This window comes from Mugil cephalus, chromosome 7 (assembly GCF_022458985.1).
Source record: "Mugil cephalus isolate CIBA_MC_2020 chromosome 7, CIBA_Mcephalus_1.1, whole genome shotgun sequence".
Classification (NCBI taxonomy): Eukaryota; Metazoa; Chordata; class Actinopteri; order Mugiliformes; family Mugilidae; genus Mugil; species Mugil cephalus.
In genome coordinates, this window is record NC_061776.1 from 24,469,379 (window position 1) to 24,494,678 (window position 25,300).

Genomic DNA, 25,300 nt, shown 5'->3' on the forward strand with positions numbered 1-25,300 from the left:
AGTTCCAATCCATGGTGGTTCATTTGTTGAAAATACATCAACATGGCATTGTAGGCCTGTAGGCTAATTTAGACAACGTACCCAAAAATGGATTCAGTGCGTAATCATTATCACATTGACCCATGGCCATGGGTGCTTCTCTGTGTAAAGTATTCTTCATTGCCAAGCGACTGCCAACTCAATCATGTTAAACTAGTTGAACTAGTCATTGGCAAAGGTTAATTCATCTTAACTCTACAGTGTAGCATTTGCTTTTCACAGTTTCATTAGATTAACTTAAACCATGTTGTTACAGTTAACTGCATATTGTTCACATTTAAATGACTTTGTTTTGTGGGACCGGTTGCAATAACTAGATCAAGTAAATCCAACATTTAATTTTTTAGAGTACTCTTTTGTTTCCAGTTAATTTCTGTTGGCTGATCTTGGCTGAAAAGAATCTCCTCGTGAACTTAACACGTGCTTCTCTACTTGTTAGGGTGGTAATTAAGTGATAAATGTACTGCAGTTCTCTTTAAAAGATGCATTTCTCGCTAACTCTCTATTTCACTTTTTGCTACTGTAGTTTTTAACATTACCATGACAACACTAAGCTGTTAAAACTGCAGAAGATCCCCTTATATTTAAAATATGCAAAGATAAAGAAAGGCAGAAGCATAGTTGCGTATGTCCATCTTTCTGTTTCATGTGTCAGACAGAACCTAAAACACCAAGACAGATCTCTGTATCATGTTAATAGCTTCTATTTCTACTATCCTAGTGATTATGGCAAAACCCAAATATATTACACATGCCTTTTAGGATCATACCACAGTATGACCTACCTCATTTGAGATGTGAAGCTTCAGTTTCACATGACACTATTCATAACATTATGACAAATTGGGAGCAAACAGTAGCTTCTTTCATTTTAATCATGTTTATAATATGAGTTCGTCTAAAATCTTACTATGTCCTAAAAGTGAGCTTTATGGGTACTGTTGAAAGTTATTTGTCTTTCAAGGGGAAAGACCCAGAGACAGAACACCCATTACTTTTTTTCATAAAACTGTACTAGCAGCCCATAAGTAGTTGTGCCACCCTGAAGTCCAATGTGAGCTCATTCTTTACTCACAGTGAGGGGAAACACACTTTAAATGAAATGTGTAGAGATATTTTAGATTTTAATGAGCTAAAACACACTTTTGGACTAAATAAAAACCACTGCATGTCAGTGGGCATCCATCCAGTAAGTTGGTAAGAGACTTAATATGAAGTTAGAAGAACATGCTGCAATAAGGATTTTCCTCTGTAGAGCAGCAGTTTACAGTTGTCTGGATACATGTCCACCCCATGTGTTGAGGCTAGTCCTCGCTGCAGGTGGCCCCGTTCAAGTCCTGCACGCATGTTTCTCCCCCCTCTCTGCATCCCCATTTCCTGTCCTGTTCTACTTAACTTCCAAATAAAGGCCTAATAAATATCCTTAGATACATGTCCATCAGAACCAAAGAATTGACTTGACTGACTAGTTAAATAACAATGCCATCTCCTAATACAAAACTAAAACAAAGGCAGTTGGACTTGAGTTGTTTTGCTACTCATCCCAGTAGCTTCTTCATTTCTGAAAGACTTCTGGGGAGATTAGGGTTTTATTGGGAGCATCTGTGGGTGGTACCAGCCTGAAGCTCACATGATTAGGGTCTGTTAATGACCAGACACTTGTAATTGGACAATGTCCTCAAAATGTTTCACCTCCATTTGCACTTGAGCCTGGAATCTGTGGCCATTATGGGTCGCTAATGTACCATTCATTCAGGAAAAAAACAGGATCAATACAAATCTTTCAATTACAGGTGAGTATCTGGTTGTTAAAAGACCCTAGCCATTAGTTTCAGGTGGGTATCACCCAGAGATGTTGCTCCTAGAAACCTAAACTCTGCACAACTCATTTAGAACTAAAGAAGGTACTTTGATGAGTGGTGAAACGTCTTCGAGAAAAGACTAGTACAGTTGCCTGCCTTTTTTTTTTTTTTGGAGTTGGCAGTGTTAGTTAACTAGTCAGCCCAGTTACCACTTTGGTTCTGATAGTTAAAGAATGGTTTTCTAATAATAGCCCCCAGAGGGAAAATTCAGACAAGTCCATCCAGTTTTTTAATGTTGTTTTTGGATATGTCCTGACCTGGATGACTGGGAATGGTTATGGATATAAAGCTGCAGTCCACACAACCAAGCAACTACAGCGTGACTAAGTTCTGCTACCTAATGCATAATTTAAACCAATCTGAAATGACTTCAGAGCATTTGAACAGGTTTCACACTCAACAAACAACCACCCTGATAGGATATATTGGCCTGTTAGTCGACAAGCTGATAAACACCGCAATTTGGAACCAAATTTCACGTGTCTCATTTTGTTTCTCAGTTTTTACAAGCTTCCAGGCAGTTGCAGATGATCCATCAAGCCATTTGTTTCATTTCCATGCTTTTCCACACACAGAGGAAAGTTTCCCTTTGTTTGTACATAGCTTTAGGAATGGGTGCATTACAACAACAGTAGTTTGGCAGGCGATAAAGCTGTTTAGGAGTTGATATTACACCAGACTAGGTGATATTAGGAGGACATTAATGAGCACATGGATCCATACTAACTGCGTTATGACATACAGCACAGAGACAAAGAGACAGATGCAGCCACACAAACGGGCTGTCTCGCTGCATCGCGGCCAGCAGCTTCAATCTAACAGACTGTTGATGAAGATTTGTATATTTGAGGAAACCATATGGCACTGAACACAGCCAGGTTTCTCCAAATATGGCTACCAGATTCAAATCATTGCCACTGATACCAACACAGTCCGGGTAGTCTAGTATTTTCTTTTCCAACTTTCGGTGTGTATATTTTCTCAAATCATTTTTAGAACGGTCCCTGTCCCTGGGTGAGTAACACAGTTAAATCTTAATAGGCTGTGGTTTAAGTTTAAGATGAAAATATGTACTTTTACGACAGGCTTGATGCAGGGAGGGGAGATGACTCAGTATATACCCCTTCGGAATTACCACTAAGGATTAGTGGAAATGGCGATGTTAGAGAAAATAAAGTACGCAGTGAATCCTCAGAATTTCTGTGCTTCTGTGTACTTGGTACAATTTTCAAATCTCTCTGGCCTTTCTGCTTTGAAAGGACTCCAGAGTGATGTAAATAGTCGTCCTCCCTGATGTCGTCTCCTCCTGATGTGTATGGATAATGTGTTGATGGACTGAAGGTTAAACATATTCCGTGTGTGTGTTTGTGTGCAGCAAGCGCTCCCGCGTCCCCCAGGGAGATGATGGCGCTGAAGGAGAGGAAGGCAGACTACGAGTCGACTGGCAATGCCAGTTACCATGGCAACAAGGGGGAGCACACGTCCCGGAAGGACGCCATGATGGGTAGGAATTCCACACCGCACGTCTGACACGAAAAACACGTTCTCATATAAAGCTGTGTTGTGTTTCAGTTGCGAGGAGGTGGCTTTAGAATATTGGGAGCGTAGATTTTACAGAGCTATTTATTTTCTCGCAGAGAGACAGATGAGAAATAACCTAGCGTGCCAGATGGTTTGTTACATGGAACCATCTGAGAGAAGTTGTTCTTTGAGACTGCTTTAAAAAAAACACTTGGTGATTGACTGGAGGAACCATCTGTCTATCACAGGGTAAACACAACAAGCTGCAGTCTGAGGAGCTTTCATAGTTAGGATCAGTCAATATAGCGAGCTATGCAGTTAGCACGTCCAATAGTAGACCATTCTTGCTATTTTTGATGATTTCGACATAAAAAGTACCTCTTGCAGAAGTATTTCCTCACAGGACGCTGATTGGTCCTCACCTCCGTGGATGGATCAACCACAAGTGCATAGTTCACAAATACAAATGCACATATCTACAGCTCATAAACGCAGAAATAAAATCCTATATTTGTTTTTGTTTAATCTATAGAGAAGCTGAATATCTGAAGCACCAAGTAGTGGTTATCGGAGGAGTTAACTGTTGGTCTGGTACAGCAAGTTCCTTGAGCCTCAGCTGGTTGCTTTGGCTTCTGCAGAGATTCATTTAATGAGTATTGAGTTTATTTTGGGCTTTGGAGGTGCTGCTGAGCGGCTTGCATTATTTTTAGAGAGCTGGCCCAGCTGTTTCCCTGAATCTTTATGCTACGCTAAGCTAGCAGACTCCTTGCCATAGTTTCATATTTAGCATATACACATGATCTACCAATTACAGTCAAACAAGTGTCTGAAATCATGTCATGCTGCTGGATAGCCTTGCGCCATCATATACATGCTGACTGAAGTACAGTCACTAAGAATCCATTAACACTCTTACCAATGAGGGAAGACAGTTTCAAAGAACTGTCTACAATAATGTGAGACAACACAGCTTTAATGCTGTTGCTATCATCCTGGGCTTTACTGAGGGTTTGGCATTTTGTGGTTTTAATCTTTGCAGACAGGTTTTTACACCAACAGCAGATGTTACCCTGAAAATGTTTCCCAAGGGGAATCAACATTCATCATTATTTTATCATGGTCATTGTTCCCTGTCACAACAAGAGTCCAGCTGATACCTGCGACAGTCGAGTCACGCTGCTTCTAAAACAATGTCTGGTTCGGATAAGTAACAGTTCTTACGGGCTATCTCTGCAGGTCAAATCTCTGGTGGGTCTTCAACACTACACAGAGGAGCCTACGTGTCCCCGACTGATGACCTGAAATATAATCAGGTACGATGTGTCCTTTTGTTTTAGAAGCATTTACATAGCTGTATTGCTTGAACACATTGTATATGACTAATGACAGAAACACTTCCTTCTACTAGCAGCTGCATGGATGCATGAAATAGTATAAAGAAAAATGTAAACACACATGGTTTAAGACGTACGTTCTCTAGGGAACATTTGGTAACACACAGCACTCAACATATGACGACGTTTCCTTCTCTACGTGGAACATTAGTGTTTTCAATGTTGCATTTGTTGCAAATTCTTTTTAATTCTTAATGATTATTCTCATCTGTTGCATCACTTCCAAAACTGAAAACTAAAAATGAAAACAGCTCTAAAATCTCACAGTGAAGTGAGACACTTGAATATAAAGTGTAAACACGCCATGAAAGAATGATACCAATGCAGAAGTTGTTTCTGTCGTTTTATATCAGCATTGGAGTAAGCCTGTAAATGTTAAAGTACTTCTCATTGATTATGGTGTTTTCACAGGTTTCTTCTCAAGGCCTGCCCTCAGAGCCATACCCACCTTTCCAAAATCCCCCGCCACCTGACAGTGTAAATTATGAGGACCAGGCCTTCTACGAGAACCAGGTTCATCCGGGAGGGCGCCCCCCGCAGGGTGACCTCAACATGCATCTACAGGGCCTCAAGTCCACCGGCAACTATGTAGACTTCTACTCAGCCTCACGGCCCTACAGCGAGCTCAACTACGAGACCAGCCACTATCCAGCCTCACCAGACTCCTGGGTCTGAGGGGAATAGAGGGTGGAGGAGGAGGAGAGGATGGACGAAGAAAAACTGTTTAAAGGAGGAGTAAGAGATGAAGAAAGGACAGTTTCCCTCCCTCCCCATCCTCCCCTGGAGTTCCTTAGTAGCATCTTAGATAGCAGGACGAAAGAGGGGGAGGATGGAGCACAAGAAGGGAGACATGAGGAGAAAGAGACTCCTTCAGAGACCTTCAAGGGAGGAGGGAGTGGGGAAAAGGAGGACCAGAAGCAAACGGAGGAGCGGCCACGCATGTGCATGCACACCACCAACCAAACTGACAGACACATTTTCTTTCTGTGTTTAGTTTGTGATCAACAACAGTTAGCGAAGGCTCTGCAGACGGAAAGACCTCCGGCCCCCGGAGGCCTCTGGATCCAGCACATAAAAAGAGACGGACAAGTCAGGAACATGAAAGGAAAGCGAGGAGGATGTATCGAGATGAAAACGGACAATGAAGGAGAAAAAATGGATCAGTGGACTGGAAGATGGGAGGTGTCAGAGATACCCCAGGACAAACCTGTAAATATGTGGTATAGCAACATGGCTTTTAGTAATGTGAAGCACAAGAGCTGTAGGACACGTAGGACGTCTGTCACACAAACTATCGTTTCTCTCTATGGCTTCAGTGTGATGTATCCTCCTCTGGTTAAAGAACGCCTCTGGACTTTTCGTCATTTGTAAACTTTTTTTTTTTTCTTTGTTGTGTTTCTACTTTTTTAATTCCGGTTGTATAGTATTTGATGTACACTGTACATTTTCGCATTGTGTACTATACATTGCACTACTTTCTGTGTCATGTCAGGCCTTTTCCGCCACTGGGTCACTTCCTCGCCAACCATCCCGTCTAAACGCTCGTAAATAACAACACTCAGTTTGTCAAATCTCATATCACGGATGTGGACGTGTTGATAATGTGAAACACTGGATAGGAACTGCTGGGTCACGGTGCTCCTTTCACTGCCCTACAGAGGCTCAAACAGTCCAGTCGCCTTTTTTTTTTTTTTTTTTTGCTAGCTTTGACGATTTGGCGACTAACTTTTCACATTAACACCCCCAGATCTCCTCTTTCTGTTCCCATGAGCCCGTCCTTCAAGAGACCTGTGCTCATTGTGTACATAACCGTGCCAAACGAGGGTTACTCCCTCTCAGCTCAAGAGGGTCGGTAAGGCTGCGTTCAAGGGTCCAAACTGAGCTGGCGGTTTTCAGCTGAACATCCTTGCGGTCCTAACCATGCCAGTGTGTAAATGCTTTGGTTTTTCTAAACTGTGTTTTCCTGGGATGAAAACCGCACCGAGACTGGGGAGGGGAGGGGTGGGGGAGAAAAAAAAAAGTAAACTCACGGAGGGACTGTGTCCGGTCAGAGCCTCACTTCCTCCAAAGCTGTACAAAATTAGTTGACTTCTGTGTTGTAAAATAATCAGTGTTTGAAGTATGAGACAAAACAAAACAAAAAAAAAACTTTTTCTGAGAGATGGGTGACAATTCTAACTTCATGGTAGACAAAACTGTTAATAGAGTACGGATATATATTATATAAATATAAATATATACTTTTTATGTGCAGATGTGGATGTCACTTATAGCAGCAACATTATGGAAGAAAAAGACTTGTAAAAAAAAAACTACAAAAAAAAACACAAAAACAGCTACATGTAGGAATTTTGTTCACATTTTCTTTTCTGGTCAACACACTAAATTGTCGACTTTGTGTAGTAATGTTGTTGCTATGTGGAGTAGAGTAGACCAGGGCCCAGGGATCCACGTTGTCATTGAAGCAGTCCAAAAAAACGGTGCTACATCCGTGAAGAGTATTTTCCAACATGTCTGTGATTTCAAATGTGCACAAAATGTTTGCCCCACTCCCCCCGCGCTGACCACGACCTGAGGATTATCAGCTTTAGTCACGTGTCAGAGGACAAGCGGGTCCCAACACCTTTCTGATCGATCGGCCTCACGACGCTAAATGACAAACCTGCACCCATGAATGCATGAGTATTTTGCCGTCAATTAGAAATCAGTTCCTTTTATCTTTTTTTTTTTTGCTTTTTATTTCTCTTTTGTACGTGAGGAAGGCTAAATTGTTAATGGTGACAACAGACCCTGGTTCTCGTTACCCACCGCTGTTAAAAAGTCCTAGAGGTCATCTTGATGCAACTGTCCCCCACAAACACACACACACGCACACACCTGATGGAAAACAGACGTACTGTATTTGTTAGTAAGCATCTGGAAAACTGACAGCATTTTTGTATGTCCTTGTGATCCTTAGGCAGAAAAAACGTGACTATAAGACGTGTGTGGAGATAATAACGTCGGTGACCTTTTTGTTGCTAGACCAAACGTGTTTTAAAAAGAGAATTGTGAATCTTTCTATTGCCTCAAACAGATTGCAACTGCTCCAAAAAATATAAACGGACCATCGAAAGAACCTGATTTTGTTTGTTCTGATTTTAATTGTTGTTCCTACATCATGCCACAGCTTATTAGTCTGCAATCATACTTTAAATGTGGTCAGACTTCGACTGCAGAACAAATTCACAAATACCTGACACCACAGGAATCATTGGAGAGTACTTGTTAAGTCTGGATCATCTTCATTAATTCATCTGGATAATGAAGTTGCCAGAAAGCATTTGGATATGTCCATTTCTACCCAGCAGAAAGACAGGCATGAACATATCAAAACACAATTATTTCTTTTTTTGTCTTTTGTTATTTAAAAATCATGCCTTTCAGCTGCTACATCTGCAGGAGCCAATCGTGCTGAACCCAGAACAAAGGAATATCACTGCATACACTCAGCCAGCACTTAATCGTGCACTTACTTGTTGACGCATTCATTCAGCCCATTGTGCGGCAGCGGCACAATGCATCCAATCCCGCAGACATAGAGGTCAGGAGGCGCACATATGATTGTATTAGAACGCCTCTGGTATGTGTTGTGTGTCGTCATGAATGTGCAGCATGAGACGATGCAGCCATGCCAACGTGGAGCAGAATCTGAAAGGAACTTTTCCAGCAGCTCGTGGAGTCAATGCCACAAAGAAGTGAGGCTCCTCTAAGAGCAAACCAGCAGCAGATTGCTGATCCTTACAAAAGGATTGGTGAGTGGACATGTATTAAAAATGGAAGAGAAGAAGAAACAAGGACAAGGAAATTGCGAAGGGACATTCAGTGACACAAACAGTGCTTATCTCTCAGACACAGCGACACATGTAGCTCGAGACTCATGCAGCTCTTTTTAACGAGGCAAATACAGAAAAAGGCAAATACAGAAAAAAATATAATCATTCAAAATAAATACTTTGCCAAATAAATAATAATAATAATAATATCTGTCTTATATTAATTGGGTTTTCACATTTATGAATTTCCACAAAGGACCCAAACAAAACCAAAAGCTTATCTTCTCATTTATTTAAAGTTTGAACACATGAGTGTCCAGGGGTTTACCTCTCTTTATTTTGAATGGCTCCACAATGTGTTGACCTGCAAAGGGTCATGAGTGCTCTCTGGTGGTCATTAGAGAAACTGCTCCACAGGTCAGGGTGGCGGCCATTTTAGTCTCTGAGGCCTGGTCTGCACGACTCTCTGCGGATGGATCAAGACACCACGGGCACAGAATGCGTCTGTGGGAGCTGGGGAGGGGAGGCTTGCTGCAGACTCTGGAGGCTGCTTTAGTAAGTTTTACCTCAGACTGGCTCACAGTGTCTGTGCCGTGTTCCACCTTCAACTATAGAAGGCAAGTTCATCATATAGTTTGGGTAGACACTTGTAAATGTTTCTGCTGACAACAACCAAGGTTTATCTCACACGTCCTGGTGAGTCCTGGGGTGATTCTTAACTCTGACATTTAAGTCCACATCTCACAATTACACACACATTCTACGCATTCTTTGCCTGTTCTTCAGTAACATGCCAAACGTACCAGGTTTTATCGTTTGTGCGTCATCACTGAATAAATGTAAAATGATCATAATACTTGAAAAAAGAATCCAGATTATCATATTTTTGAAGGATGCTGCGTGGTCAATTGCTGTAGTGATATTAAAGTGATTTTTCACAGGGCAATCGCCGGGCGATCCTCGACCAAGTTTATTGCAGGCAATAGTAATTCAGCTGCTGTGTGTGTTGTGTAAAAAAAAAAGAAGCAGACATTACACAGAGACAGGATGCCTTACAACTTTATGTAAAAATGTTACAATTTCCTCCTTAAAAAACAGGAGATGTAAGCTCTTTAATGCAGCATTAAATATCAGTGTTTTCAAGTATGTCAACGGAAAAGTGCACTAAATGATGATAAATGAGGTAAAACAAAATCACGTAATTCCTATCAGAAGCAAGGGTGGGTGTAATATGTTTACTGTAGTTCAGTGACTTTGCCGTGTAGGTTTTCTCTGACCTTTGTCTCTCTATGAGTAGTATTTACTATCGTGAATAAAATTCTGAATTTCTCAATGGCTCCGACTTGAAACTCTGCAATGTTTAAATCAACATGACGTACAGCTATCCCCACTGAAAACGTCTTGTGTTATGCTACCTACTTGTTGCAGTCTTTGGCAGATATGTAAAGAGGTCCTTGGAAGTCAAGCCTTAATAGTCTCCAGAACATCTGAGTACAGACCACTGTCAAACCGGTCAGAGTACAGAGCTCAGTCATCTCTTTGGTGTCCCATGGTTTACCAACTCAACTTTCTATCTTATTAAAGTACACGACAGATTAAATATTAAAGGGACATTTAACAGAATTTGTCTTGCCTCAAAGCAGCAAATGAGTGTAATAAATCTTGCTCATGCCAAGACTTAAAACAGGCTTTATTTGATTAATCTTCTTGCTGGGTGTCTGCACCAATCTGTTAGCTTGTCAAAATCGGGCAATGACGGCATAACTCACCATCCACTTAAAACGTGTTTTGGGGCAGATTTGATAGTTGAGCAGGTCCCAGGTCATTCCCCTCCTCCCTTTACCCTCAACTTTCTGTCCGCTGTTGTCATTTCTGTCTAATGAAAGCAGAAAATGCCAACAGCATTATCTGGAAAACAGGATTTGATCTGAACTGTATGGAATGAGGTGCCATACAGATTCTTCAACTACAAGAGGAAAGTTGCTCTGAGCTCAACTATAACCTAAATTTGAAGTGGCATTCTCAAGGATTTTCAGTTGTATGTCTAGCTATTTCACTTTTAAATCACATCTGTTGCGTAGGAAACAAAAACGATAAGCTTTTGGGACTTGGTGTCTGTGGCAACATTCCCCCACTGTTATCTACAGTGAATGCAAGTGGCCAGGACCCATGGTCATCAGAAAATGGTGACAATGGGTACATATGTATCTGTACATGTGTCCCCAACTAGTTTTGCGCTCTGTATGCAAATTTAACACCGACATGATTTAGGGCGCAGTAGAATACTGATCAGAATCAGTTACATCATATTAAATCATGTAATTGATAAATTCTTGTTAACTTTTATTTATTATTTAATTACTTGTCAGCAGTCTTTCAGGTCGCATTGTGTGTTCACACCAGTGTTGCCAGATTTCTTCATTTCCCATCTGGCAACACTGATCCACGCCGAGAATGCAGAAATGCAGTCAAATGTCACCCAGACCACCTTCAGACATGGTCTGAGGTCTCTCAAATGTCTCAGGTGTGCTGACACCTGTTGCCCAGGACGGATCAAGGTTTACCTGTACTGGGCCCGAGGCAGCATGCAGGGAATGTGGAAGTGACTGATGGTGCCACACAGGCCGCAGCCTTCCTTGCATCGTCAGTTGAGGCAAATGAAGGCAAGAGGAGTTCTTTTTCTTTTAGACCTAAATTCCCTTTCACGGGATGATATATTTTCTACCTATGTATATAGTACTCTCAGAGCAGAAGATACTTAAAGTACATAAAGTAGCTGACAGCACGTCTTTGGAAGTCAACAAGTCACAGTTTAGCACTAAGCTGTTTATTTTTGGCTCTGCCTTTCAGATTCTCCACAAAGCCCTCACAAAGCTTGTGTGAGCTGGCTCCTCAGCTCATCCGTCAAATACTGCTCACGAGCCCATCCATTCTTTAGAAATACCTGTTGTACTGTGTATCGGCATAAAATGGCTTCCTGGCTTCCTCCTGCGTGCTCAGCAGTCCTTTCCTGCGGCTTTCTGCTTCAGCAGCCAGCCACCAATCTCCATTTGGCCATGCCAGAGCCTTCCTCCATCCTGTTAAATCCCTCCAGCTGGGTGTCACCTTGCTGCCTTTTTCAAGTCCCATTTGTGCCCGTGGATATTCCTCTCCATTAAATTTAACAGTCAGATTCCACCGTGCCACACCTTCCACTCATGCGCCGCCTTCTCCTCTCATCATGCTGCTGTCTTTTGTCTCTTCTGTTCCGTTTTTTCCCCAACAGTCACCTCTAGCTTTTGCGCATCACCTGATCTTTTTCTTCCTCTCTCACCAGTGTCTCAGTATGCGTGAAACAACCTGGGACAAAAGTGTTTATACCTGCAATGTTTCCATGCATCAAGGTCAATAATACAAATCGTGCCACCCACGTGCATCCTTCTGTGTGAGCATGGGACAAACCAGACAGACTCATAATATTTCACAGGATACTTTCAAGTTTGGGCAAACTGGGTTTCAGTTACTTTGTTACTTGCAGACACTTTGGTCTAATTTGCTCCTATGCCATGCACCAGAGAGATTTCATAATAGACAATCGAAGCTGCCAATATAGAAAAACAAATTATGTGTACTATTCTAGGTGTTGATTGTATCATAAAGCACTCCGCACAAACGAAGCATGGAATACAAGTAGAAACAAGGCAACAAATCTCTTTTATGTAATGAAATATAAAAGGAGTTCAGAAGATATGATGTCAGTTTTTCTAGGACTAAAAGACATGTTCATTTAGAAGTACACCATGTGAAGCGACTACCAACTGGTGATACTTTTTTACAGTTGCAGAATGTCATGTCCTGATCATGGACTCTATAAAAAGATGGCTGAGACATCAACCAGAGTGGTGGCACCTAGGTAGACAACACTCCCAGATGTTTCATTCAAAAAGTCAACCCTGTGCAGTTGTCATGAATGGAGAAACTATTCTTTTCATCAGGCTGTATTTTAACATCTAAGAGGACTGACTTCCGTTTGGAGCCTGCCTCTAGTGGTCATTACAAGAACTGCAATTTTTGGCACTTCCATGATGGCTTCATCTGTCCTCCTTTGTCTCGTCCCCACTTTCCTTCACCTCCTCCTTGTCAGAGGTAGCAGTCTCTGACTCGCCTCTTGCGCCCTCTCTATTTTCTTCATCTTGTAATCCCACTTGGGGATTTGGAGATGATTGTGGTTTTTGCTCCTTTTGAGTTTTTCTGGTACAAACTGTGGAGCAGGGGCCTTACAGAGTCTCACCTTGGGCACCACAATGCCCGGCCGCACGCTGCTTCTCCTTAGCATGTTGAGCGGCAGGAGACTGGCTCGTCTCATGGCCCCTGTCGATGCTGCAGCCATTTCACACAGCAGCTGAGGCTGGAGGCTCGCCCTCCGGTCCCGCGACTTGGGAATAAGAAGGATGCGCGAGTTCTGGAAAAATTTCTTGTAGTTGTTCAGTCTGTCCGGACCCAGGCGCTTCAGCTCAGCCACACGTTGCCTCCTCAGAATCTCCTGCACCGCGGGGCGGCGCTTCCCGAGGCATGGAGGGCTGCCCGGACACACCGTGCGGCAAGCTGTGGCAATAAATGGACTGGAGAGACTGGTTGTGACCCGGACCATGTGGTCAAAAACGCCGTCATCCACAGGGTTTACCTTGTTGTTGATGTAAAACCTGTAAGGGCAGCAGGAGAGACAACTGATAAGCCGCCTCCAGCAGGGTTTTGGCTCTTGGGCCTTGGCAACCAGCTCCTGAAGGAAATCAAAGATAGCAGTTTCAAGAAATCAGCTTGAACTGCTTGGAAACTATACTTATAAATTAAGGGGAAAACTACAGTATGAACCTCCAATATAGGCCATTCCAGGGAGAAGGTGTCACAGAACTGCTCAGCACAGGGCCGTGCCATCAGATCATACATCAGGCAGGCCGTTTCGTATCGACCCGTAAAGAGAGCCCACTCCCTGGGTGTCATACAGCGTCCAAAGTCCCGTGCCTGGATATCACCTCCTGGAAACATAAAGAGATTTATGGAGACAGTCAGGTGTAGAACTGATTGTGTTAATTTAAGGCAGTATACACACATTTCTATATGTTTCTAATTGTGTAGATGTCTGTGTTTCCTGGCAGATCAAGACTTCTCAGTATGTCAAGTTCCACATACCTGCCAGCATAAGAGCTCTGACACACTCAGCCCTGCCCTGCATGGCAGCCTTCATCAAAGCGGTGAAACCGTGACAGTTCCTCCTCTCAATGTCCAGACCAGGGAAGTAGTTCAACAGGTACTTGGAGATGATCGCGTTCCCTGCGGATGAAAGAAGAAAACAGAACAAGTGGTTCTCAAATTTAGCAAAGGTAAATATTATTTTCTGCACTGAAGCAACCACTCTCTTTGTAAGCACTGATCAATATAAAACAAACGGACATATCTTCTTGCTTTTACCTTGTAGTGTAGGATATTTTATGAAAACCTCTCTCAGATGGATGGACATGATGATGCATGCACTCAGTGGTACTAAATAAATTTTATCGCGTGCCAGTGCTAACGTAAGTTGATGAATGACCTCTGAATGTTAGCAACCCTTAGCAAGTTGAGATTCAAATTTCTGAACTGATATTGTTACAGAGTTGCCTCAAATGTTAAATGCAACAAAACACCATGTGGTTTCTACGAGTGATGCTGATGGTTGGCTAGGAGCACAGGTGAACCTAGACAGAACTTCCGCATTGTTGATGGTTTTCCTTTTAAAAGGAGCGACATGGCAGCATGGAGAGCTATGTGTCCATACACTACAAGTATTTTCATGTGCTTGCTTTACTCAGTAACATTTAGGGTGGGCAGTAGTGTATACAAGAGGACTAATCTCAGTATCACATTGCCTGTGGTCTGTGGCAAGAGTTAGTGGTAGGCTTACACTAGATATGTATGGTACTTACTTATGGATTATGAATTTATTCAGTCAATTCTTGTCTATTTGTCCTCATTTATGTTAACATATGTAACACATGACATAAGACCCTTTCACACTGCAGTGTGGAAATATCGACCTGGTACTTGACGCAGGATTTTAATGGCTCGGCTGGGCTTCAGTGTGAACAGGTATCTCACGTCATCCTGCTAATTTACACCATGATGTTGATGTACATGATCTGTTTTAGAGATGCAAGTAGCACTAAAATGGAGCGACAGTTTTAGTGTTTCCTGTTGGTCTCTGAGACCGAAGGGCAGAGATTTTTGTTTAATGGAAGGGCATAGGTGAATTAGACCTACGTCATGTTCAAGAAATTGCACCAATCGTGCGACTGTACACAGCTGTATACAGCTTGTATAGTGATATCCCACACTTTTTTATCGACCATGGCAGCGCACTGGCAAGACCGTGAGATCTGCCAGCTGTTCTGCATCCGAGGAGAAGAGGAGATTTGGCAGTAGATATCAGGCACTGTGCAGCAGGACACAGTGATTTAAGTGAATATCAGCAGCCTTTTGAAACAACCTCCTGATGAATGACAGGGTGAGCAGGCATTGGACACACCATGCTGTCCATTGTTTACTTTGCAGCGTTCCAGTGCATTTAAATGTGTAATGATGAGGTTGTTAATGCAATGGCGTATGAGAGGGAGGAAAAAAACAGTCACATAGCTCTCACAGTGTGCACTATGTACAGACAGCTAACACTACATTATTTTGTTTTAAAACCTGGTGTTTCTCTGGTGGACTTCTTATGTGTGAATCTAAAAATATGTGTCTCATGTCAGTATTGAGTCACACTTTACTGAGTTAGATTTTGACTCAGCCTTCATCTTCACCTCGTCTCTCCATCTCCGCCTCTCTGAAGAGATCAGACCAATGGTACAAAGGTAACAAATGAACCCCCCTAAATGAATCTGACATGTCAAATTCAAGAAAGTAGATCAGGTTACTCTATCAGGTTCCAAACTGCACCGTTTTATCTTTCATCCAGCACATTCACCAAAGTGAGGACAAAGCAGAGTTTTAGCATCCAGTAGGAATTCATTACAGAGATGGAAATGAAAGCATGGATAAGTGGCTGAAAGGATGAGAAGCCTGGTTAATACTGGAAGAGTTTTGGGAAAAGCTTCTCTGATCACGCAGTCTGCTGCAGTCACAGTGTTGGTCACCTGTTTCAACCCAAGGCATTGCAGAGTATTTTCTCATGAAAGGGGATCGATACTTCTTTTAATGAAGCAGAAAATGAAGAGCAGTCTGCAGCTATTCATCACAGGCCACAGTGAGCCATTCATCATCGTTAGCAGATGAAAGGCTGGGCCACTATGTCTGATACATGTGGCTGCATCACTTTGAAATTACTTATGATGGTACTTTCTAATGCCAGCAAATAACAGTAATTCTTGCAAACTGGAAGCAGCAGACCTCGTAATATGCCATGAGTTTTAATTTGAACCCATTATAAAAGTCTCCAACTTAGTTCTATGCTGTGAAATGTCTTCCATTGTAAAATACTTAACAAAAGTAATGGAAAATAAAGACGGATCAGATATTAGCTCTCATATTGTGAACAGGTTTATGCTGTTAATGGTTGAAGAAATGCATAAATTGCAACATAAATGTAATATTTCCTTTGTGGATGTATAAAATCTTTCTCCCTTTATACACTGATCAGGCATAACATTACGACCACTGAGATGTTAAGTAAATGGCATTGATCATCTTGTGACCAGACACCCCATAACACTCACACAAATACAGTTTAGGAACAACTAAACAGTTGTGCAAGTGTTGTGACCACTTCATACTTCTTTTTCTCCTCTATGCTCCTTGGAAGGAGGTGAAGTTACACCAGAAACACAATTCCCTGAAGCTGAAAACAACAGCACACACTGGTGTAAAAATAGCACAAGGAGAGAACAGTCACAAAGCAGACCACTTCAGAAGTAAAATCAATGACATTAGGTCGAGTCTTTTACCTCAACAGATCTTAACCATTGACGGACCTGGATCATTGATTTTACCCGAGGAAACACTGGAGAGTTTTGCCCTGGTTGATGCGAGGACACTTGTTGAGTTTTCTCCCAAGTAAAGCCCACAACTTGCCTTTTAGACCCAATGCCACACAATTTTTTTAAACATGTTATAGATTCTTTGTGGAACAGCCACTATATATGGTGAATTGCTCCCTTCAGACAGGTGTCTTCCCCGCCTCCTTTAAGGCGGTGATGGTGTGGCCCCTTCTGAAGAAGAGACCACAACAATTTTAATAACTATCGGCCAGTATCCAACTTACCATTTTTAAGCAAAATTATAGAAAAAATTGTTTTTATTCAAGTTAATGATTTCTTGAGTAAAAACAATGTTTTAGAGGATAAACCACAGTACAGAAACAACCCTTTTAAAGATTTTTGGTGACATCAGGTGTAATTTAGGTAACCATAAACTCACAGTCTTGGTTCTGCTGGATCTAACTGCCTTCGATACAGTAGACCATCGTATTTTAATTAACAGACTCAAGTACCTGGTCGGCCTCTCTGGCGCTGTTCTTAACTGGTTCATCTCATACCTCTCTGGTAGAAGCTTCTTTGTAAGTCTGGATACCTGCTACTCAGGAACCCATGGGATTGAGTGTGGGGTTCCTCAGGGGTCAATTTTAGGTCCAACTCTTTTTAATCTCTACATGCATCCCCTGGGGGACGTCATCAGGAGACATGGCATCAACTTCCATAGTTATGCTGACGATAAACAGCTATACATTGCCATGTCTCCTGACAACACAGGGCCTATTGATGCCCTTTTAAACGGTATTTTAGATATTAAGTCATGGATGGCAGAGAAGTTCCTACAGCTCAACCAGGAAAAAACAGAGCTTTTAGTCATTGGTCCAGAACACCAGAGAGAGAAACTTTTACCAAAATTACAGGATTTTAAGATATCACAATCTGTAAAAAAAAATCTGGGCGTGATTTTTAACTCTGAGCTTAGTTTTATTCCACGTATCAAAAATCTTAAGAATATAGGATCGATTTTAGGGTTATTTTTGTAGTAAATGTCTTAATGGTCTTGGGCCTTCTTATTTGTCTCACTTACTTTTACAGTATAAACCTTTGAGTGCCCTGAGGTCCTCCAGCACCGGCCTTTTAACCATACCACAAGTTACAAGACACACAGGGAGGCGGCATTTAGTTATTATCCCCAACTGTGGAATAGCCTGCCAGAGAACCTCAGGGCCACAGAGACTGTTGATGCTTTTAAAAAGATGCTCAAGACTCATCTTTTTAATCAGGCTTTTTCATGATTTTCATTGCTATTAACTCTATTTTATCACATTGGATTTCTAGTTATTTGGTTTTATGTTTTATAACCTGTTTTTATTGGTAAACTTTTTATTTACTTATTTAATCTCTATTTATTTATTTTTTTTCTATTTATTTCAATGTCTTACCACATCTTATTATTTTAGTCTTTTGGTCCTCCAGTGTTTCCTCATGGGGGGGCCTGCCACGCTTGGGGTTCTACCTATCTGCCCATGGGGGTGTCTTCCCTTGGGTCCCTTCGGCCTAGGTGGTTAGGTTAGGCATTCTGCACCTTGGTGTGGGGTCCTCTCTGCCCAGGTCAGGGTGATCCTTAACCCCTTTGGTTAAGAGGCTTAGATGCATAAAGTGCTTTATGTAAAGCACTGTTTGATATGAAAAGTGCTATATAAATAAATTATGTATGTAATGTAATGTAACAGTAAAGCGGAGACTGAATTATTTGCAATTACATACTTAAAAACTATAAAACTTTAACTAAATACAAGACTTTTAGTGCAATGTTCACAGCAGTGTAGTTATACAGTATGTGAATCATACGAACCCATTGCTTAAAACAAAAAGGATTTGTAGCTTTAATACAATTGATTTGTTGTTCAAAAGTATATGTGGGTCATGAAAACACCTAAATATTTTGTTGATCTGGAGTAAACAAACTATGGATGGATTAAAAATGTGACGCTAGCTGGCTTGAGCCTTCCTGTGTGAGCTTTGTTCCACTCTCCAGAGACATGCTTGTTAGGTTAATTGGTAATCCTAAATTGGCTGTAGATGTGAGTGTGAATGGCTGTTTGTTTTTGTGTTAGAAACCCCTCTTTGTGCTTTGTTAATTTAGTTCCTGATGTTAGCTCATTTTTGATTGTACTAGAGACATTTCAATCTATTTGGCTTACCCTTGGCACTAAAGCAAATGATTTAAACTGATGGAAAAGAGAATACATTAGCATACATTAGAAATACATCAGCAAAGCCTCCTATAAAGCCTCTACATCACATATGTTGACATCAATACCATTAGAAGTTTATTTCACAGGCGTGGGGTGCGTTTACCTGCTTGTGCTGCTGTGATCAGAGCGGTGTTGCCCTCGTTGTCCTGCCAGTTTACGTCCACATAGGGGCACTGAGAGAGAGCCATGACCACGTCCACGTAGCCATGGTAACAGGCCACAATGAGGCCAGACTGGAACACAAAAACAGGAGGACTTGAGATTTTTCTTCTCTTACTCTAAATGGGTTCCAAGCTACACCGCTAACGTAAAACAACATCGGTCAGCCTCATCAAGAGCAAATTAAAAGTTGTTGTTTTCTTGCTGTTTTCTTGCAGCGTGTTGTAGGCAGCTAGAGATACAGTTCAATCCCAGCGAGGACAATTCATTTGCAGTGCACAATCACATCATCAACATGATGGGTCACAAACAAGCATACAGAGGTCTGTAAATTATAACAAGTTAAATGCAAATGAGGTAAGAAGTATTACCTGTGTCTATGTAAGGGCACAGTGATTAAACACTTCCTTTAAGGAGATTACTGTCTAAGTTTAGTAACCTGATAGAGGGTTAACTCCATAACCCCTGGAGTATTGGTTAGTTCCCTCTGGGGTACATAAACAGTGTCCTAACTCGACAGAACATGGTCAGGCAGACTGATAATTCTTTTTTTTTTTTACCTGATTTTGTACCTGATCCTGGACCAGAGGTTAACTATAGGCTACTATAAAACTTTCTCTGCTCTTTGTGTTGAGAAATTTAAGGTGTAATCAGAGGTGCAGTTTGTCAACAGGTAAAGCAGGTGACTGCTTGGGACCCGAGACTAGTAGTGGACGCTCGTTGCTGACAAACTTCTACAAACTACAGCAATGGTAATGTGCTAAGTTTTCAATAGGTAACTTCCTATTTTTAAACAAACACTGGGCTAAGCTACACACACACACAAGGAGAACAGAGGTGCCACAGTGGGTTGGTTGAAGCATGGCCCTCAGCTGCCTTCACACACACAGGTCCATCAATGTGGCAAAATATTAAAAAAATAACATAAAAAGGCGGAATTTGTGTCTGTCATTTGTTTTTATAATTGCCCACATCACAAGTTGCATCTGAAAGGCTTCGTTTGGATTTATTTTCTTTCTCTTGGTTAACTGATGAAACCACATATTGTTACAGCCCTATATTATTCATAGTACTCTGTGGTATGCCTCCCAAATATTGTGAGCAAAAATAACTGGATACATAAGCTGCTCCATATGTTGAACTTGAAACATCATCAGAACAACATATGGAACCAGTCTATACAGCAACCTTTTCCTACTTTTTAGTTGTTACATCCATTTATCGGGCAGGTAGTGCATTAAATGCACAACATGTCCTGACATGTGACACAGCACATCCAGAGGTCAGTTAGGGGGCTTTTTCATACATACTGCATCCCAGGTGCACCTAAGGACGATGCTGTCACAGCACTGCAGGACAATCCTCCTGTGTTCTAACACCGCAAGAACACTGTATATTTTTACCTTGAGCTAAATTCACTGTCTTTAGTCAGCCCTTTAAAAGCCAAGCTCTGGTGCCAAGCTGCTTCTTAACATTCTCATTGTCCAGGTTACTCCCCATCTGTCACTGGAAGCTTAACCAACTGCTCTGAACCCTCCTATAGGATTTGACCTTCACCTTCCAGAAGTTCCACCAGGATCACTCAGCCTGACCAGAAAACCCGATCTGACCTCTGTCGTTGTGGTTTCATTACATTTTACTGAATGCCCTTCAAATCATCAAACTCAACATCAAAGCAGATCCTTTCAATTGTGCTCATCCAATGCAACTAAAGCTGTAAGATGTTTGGTCTTGAAGCTGCTTATATAATTAGCATTACCTAAGCTAGTTTCAGTGACTTCCGCTGTCTGTAGCTTCAACCTGAGATGAGATGAGCAGAAGATCTGGATGCTGAATTTGATGATTGATTGATTGATTGGTTGTTCTGGGACAGTGACACAAATCTGGGACATACTGAGACAGTACAGACATGTGGCATGACACATAAGACTTTTGATAAGAGATATGTAAGGTTCAGAAAAAATGAAAATGAAACAAAGTATATTTTTGGCCAAGAACTGTATCAAAAGCTAACTGCCTTTTGGAAGCAGATCCTACTGGCAGTTACTGGCTAGTCTAAGGACAAACTCTATGATGGTGGACAGAGAGCACTTAGAGAAACTTAGAGTAAACCAGGTTGTATATCATTACTCACTGGGTTGTTCACCTTGTTTCATACCTGTTCAATGATCTGAAGACTAAAATGTGAATATGAATATAAATTATTAATTTACTGTGACCTAAAATTACATTTTTCATTTATTTTTGTTGACTCAAAACATGTGTGAGTTGTGTAAGCTGTTATATGAATTGTTGTGTCTGTATAAAGCTTTGCTAGTTTAATTATAATAGTAGTGAAACCAATGAAAACTCTGCCCCTGAAACTCTGCACAATTAATTGATTCAACAATAGAATACATGGTTGACACGTAAACATGGGTTCAGCCAGACTGATGTTTGTAGATAGAGTATCACTTATTATTACTTTTGTGTGAGAATAGTAGAGTGTATCACTTATTATCATATGGACTTTACAGGAAGAAAGTTTAGCTTAAAAACAGTATGTAGACTTTTCTGGTTTCGTGTTGGCAAACATTAGATGCCTGAAAAACAAGCATCTCATTAAAAAGCAGTAAACCTAGACACCTACTCTTCTGTTCCGGTCCGTCTCCCTGACTTCCTCTTTGGTCACCCCTTGCCTAATCATAATCTTAACGATGATGGCGTTGTTGTTGCAGCAGGCTTTGAAAAAGGAGATGGGCTCGGGCCTGTCCGGGCTCGGCGAGCGGTATATGTGAGAGATGACTGAACTGTCGTGTGGGTAGAAGGAATCGTCCGAGGCGATGCTCCGCGTGTCTGAGCGATCCGGCAAGGCCTCGAAGTCCAGCTCCTCAAATTCCTGGTAGATATCGTCCTCATCCTCCCAGTAGTTTCGCGTGTAGTCAACTTCAGTCTCTTCATCATTATCTTTGTCTGACACCTCACACTCGTCCCCATCATCATCAATCTTGGTGACAGACATGACAGGTGTACCCATAACCTTTGTACTAAGTCGTAAGTCAGTCTTTCCAAGTCCCCTGGCCACGCCATTCTCTTGAACCTTTGAAGTTTCATCTTGTTCCCCTGTTACTGACACCATTTAAATCGTCCCCAGTCCCCAAACACTTTTTAAAAGTTGCCAAATAGGAGTACTTGTAGGAGTTTATGTCCACTGGTTCTCTGCAGCATAGCATCTCATCTCATCTGCCAGAATGTTGCATCCAGCCAGGCTCTTGGCGTCTGTCCGTTTCTGTCTCTATTATATTTCCTGAAGGACAAGGATCAACACAGGTCACCTAGGAGGCATGTGATCATCTCAACAGCAACCAGTTTTCCATCATCCATAAATTAAATATTCTTGTAGAGATTCTGTAGAGGTCGGGATTCCCCAGAACTCCTTAACACAACCTTAACAAAGGTTTGATCATGTACATGATCTGGAGCAGTCACTGTAGATGTTGAAGTGACCAAAAGAGTTGTCACATTTTGAACTGACAAATAATAAACATTAAAAAGACTGGGTCCAGTAGAATCCATGAGTTTTGCCCAAAAAAAGCACCAATTCCCTTTTCCTGTATACATTAACAGTCCCGTTCGTCATTTGCCTGATGTCTCAGTTACCCGAAGTCGTCCTCTTGAAAGCATTGGAACAGGCAGTCGTCTTGGTTTGAAACTCTGAGTACTGCTCAGCTAATCCCGTGTTTCCTTGTGGAACACTGAACTTTGATGACGGCCGGCAATGGGATCAGAGACATTCTGTTGAACCGCCACAAGATAATCCGTTTAGACTCTCTTCATCTAGCTGTTCTGCTGCCTTCCCTTCCCCAGTGACCGCAGTGTGAATGCTTTCTGCTGGTCTACAATAAACTGTAGAACTGACTGGTACAAGCACAGAGGGAATGTTGGAACTTTTGAAAGTCTTCTCTCTTAACATCTCTACATGTTTTACACTGGGGCAGCAGAAGAAAAGACGCAGGGGAATCTGTATATATATATATATTTTTTTTTTCACAAGATATTAAAAGCAGTCAGTCTATGCCTACAGTTTTCCCAGTATTCATTTACTACTTTTGCTCTGTCAGAAATAACCTTAATAGGAAATGACTGATTTAGTGTTTAGTGTTTAACTGGCCCCATCCCCCCTTTGGTTTCATCTCCTATTACACTTAACACTGCTAGCTTAAATTGGATTTCTCACTCACGTGACCTCATTTGTATACAGGGTACCGAGGAAGGATTGGGGTCACCCTAAATCAAGAGAGTTCAAAATGTCAAATGCAGTTCCTTTCCATCAGCTCAACCACTTCTAATGCCTGTGTCCTTTGAGGCCAGTACATCACTTTTGGAATGATTAGGCAGACGGTTTAAAATACTCACATGCCACTGGACACAGTGTGATATCTGGAATTTTAAAATATTGAAAACCTGAAGTGAAAGTCGCCCGCAATTCAATAAAGTCTAGCTCGTATTACACAACCTGGAGATTGGACTAGACAGACCCTCTGACAAAGGTAGGTAATGATGACCACAAAACCTTTTCATTAAATGTCAAACTTGAACATGCAAGTCACCAGGAATGATGATAAGACCTCTGTACTATGGTGGAATCAGCCAGAATTGGCCATCTTGTGATCATGATTAAGGGGAGATTACAGCTTACATTGTCTGGACGGGTCACACTGAGGTCCTGCCAGTTTCAGTGAATCACTGAGCACATCTGTTGTCTGTGTTTTAGGCCATTTGTAGGTCTCATAGCTCAAGAACTTTAAAACTACACCTCCCAGAAGAGTGTGCACAAGTGTATTGCATTCTGTTAATGACCAGATCTGTTACTGTACATTTGTGAAATTTGTATCTGAAATGCCAGTGTAAGGTTGATCAGGGAGTGAGCAGATCATTTATAACCACAAACAACCCCGTCTGTTAAACTCCAAGCACTCCCAGTGTCTCTTTGATAGTTCTGACTACAAAACAAGCAACTCTGTGTGTTCATTTGCTCATTGGCAGTTCATTTAGCTAATATTGTATCTCTTAAGGACTGTGGGTGGGTACCAATATCCCACCTTTCCTGCACACAACCGTATATTATACACCAATCAAGCATAACATTGTGGCCACCTTCTTATATTGTGTAGGTCTCCCTTGTGCCTCCAAAACATTTGTGGCTCATCAGAGAATGGACATGGGTCTTCTGAGGGTGTCCTGTGGTGTCTAGTAACATAATATTGTTAATGGGGGAATTAGGTCCTATGTGTTGAGGGGAGGGGCCTCTGTGGATCATCACACAAATACTTGATCAGTTTGGGATCTAGAGAATTTGGAGGTCAGGTCAACACCTTGTGCTGTTCTTCATGTTTTTAGAGTTGTTCCTAAACTGTTTTTGTATGTGTGTATGTGTGGGGGTGCTGGAGGTGATTGCCGCCACCAAGGAGTGTCATTGCTATGGGGTGGGGGTGTCTAGGTGGGCGCTACATGTCTAAGTACCACCAAAAGTTCAGGTCCAAAAGTTTCCCAGCAGAACACTCAATTGGTCCAAGATAGTTGATGTTATTTACTTCTACTGCCAGTGGTTTTAATGTTGTGGCTGATTGGTGTAAACAGATCAGGCAATTGAAACTAGCCATTTCCTAGGATGAAGGTACTTCTGACAAATGCAGTTGGAGGGAAGTGTGTCTCTAAGATAGGTCCAACAGGTGTTACTGGATGATGAACTGCAAAAGGGACAGCTAATGTACACACACAAGGGATTACACGTGTATAATGTACGTGGAATTCCCATCAAAATCCTTACTGGTGGTAGTTTATATTGATAGCCTGCTCACAGAGTGGTGCTCAGAGAACAAACATCAACACAACTTTCAGAAGGTCCTACAACATCTTTGAGAAAATTGAGAAAAGTTGCTGAAGTGTAAATTTGATACAAAAGTATCTAGTAGCTATGCCGTATATGAGAACATGTGAGAATTCATGTGAGAACAAGATGAGAGTCTGGATCCAACCAATGTATAACTACTATAATGTCATTACAAGCCAGAAGAGCACAGTGATGCAGATGAACTTTCCGGCTTTCTCTTGCCCAGGACCACTTACACAGGAAATGCGAATTCTGCTCTAGTCTTTCTGCCTTTAAACACTTTGACATCAGAATTTAACAAACTTTTTTCACAAGTGGCTGTGCAGGATGGAGAATATGAGGTGGTAAACATTTTAGCTTAAAGCACTTAAAGCATGGCTGCAGACATTAAGTATTAA

At 41.6% G+C, this 25,300-nt stretch overlaps 2 protein-coding genes across 10 annotated transcripts in view; one reads left to right on the forward strand and one right to left on the reverse strand.

The window, feature by feature from the left end:
- ctnnd2b (catenin (cadherin-associated protein), delta 2b) overlaps nt 1-6,515 on the forward strand; it is a 154,200-nt gene extending 147,685 nt beyond the window's left edge. For all 9 annotated transcript variants that reach the window (XM_047589505.1, XM_047589507.1, XM_047589508.1 and 6 more), the window contains 3 exons: nt 3,277-3,405; nt 4,659-4,735; nt 5,228-6,515. In XM_047589505.1, the coding sequence (XP_047445461.1) occupies nt 3,277-3,405; nt 4,659-4,735; nt 5,228-5,491 (470 nt within the window). In that variant the 3' untranslated portion in view covers nt 5,492-6,515. The remainder of the gene's footprint in view (nt 1-3,276; nt 3,406-4,658; nt 4,736-5,227) is intronic.
- Nucleotides 6,207-22,748, reverse strand: ankrd33bb (ankyrin repeat domain 33Bb). The gene is made up of 5 exons (XM_047589514.1): nt 21,660-22,748; nt 18,975-19,104; nt 13,801-13,941; nt 13,483-13,646; nt 6,207-13,390 (listed from the first exon to the last, which is right to left on the reverse strand). Exons 1-5 carry the CDS (start codon nt 22,146-22,148, stop codon nt 12,737-12,739), a joined length of 1,578 nt encoding a protein of 525 aa, XP_047445470.1. The 5' UTR covers nt 22,149-22,748; the 3' UTR covers nt 6,207-12,736.
- Nucleotides 22,749-25,300: the final 2,552 nt, after the last annotated feature.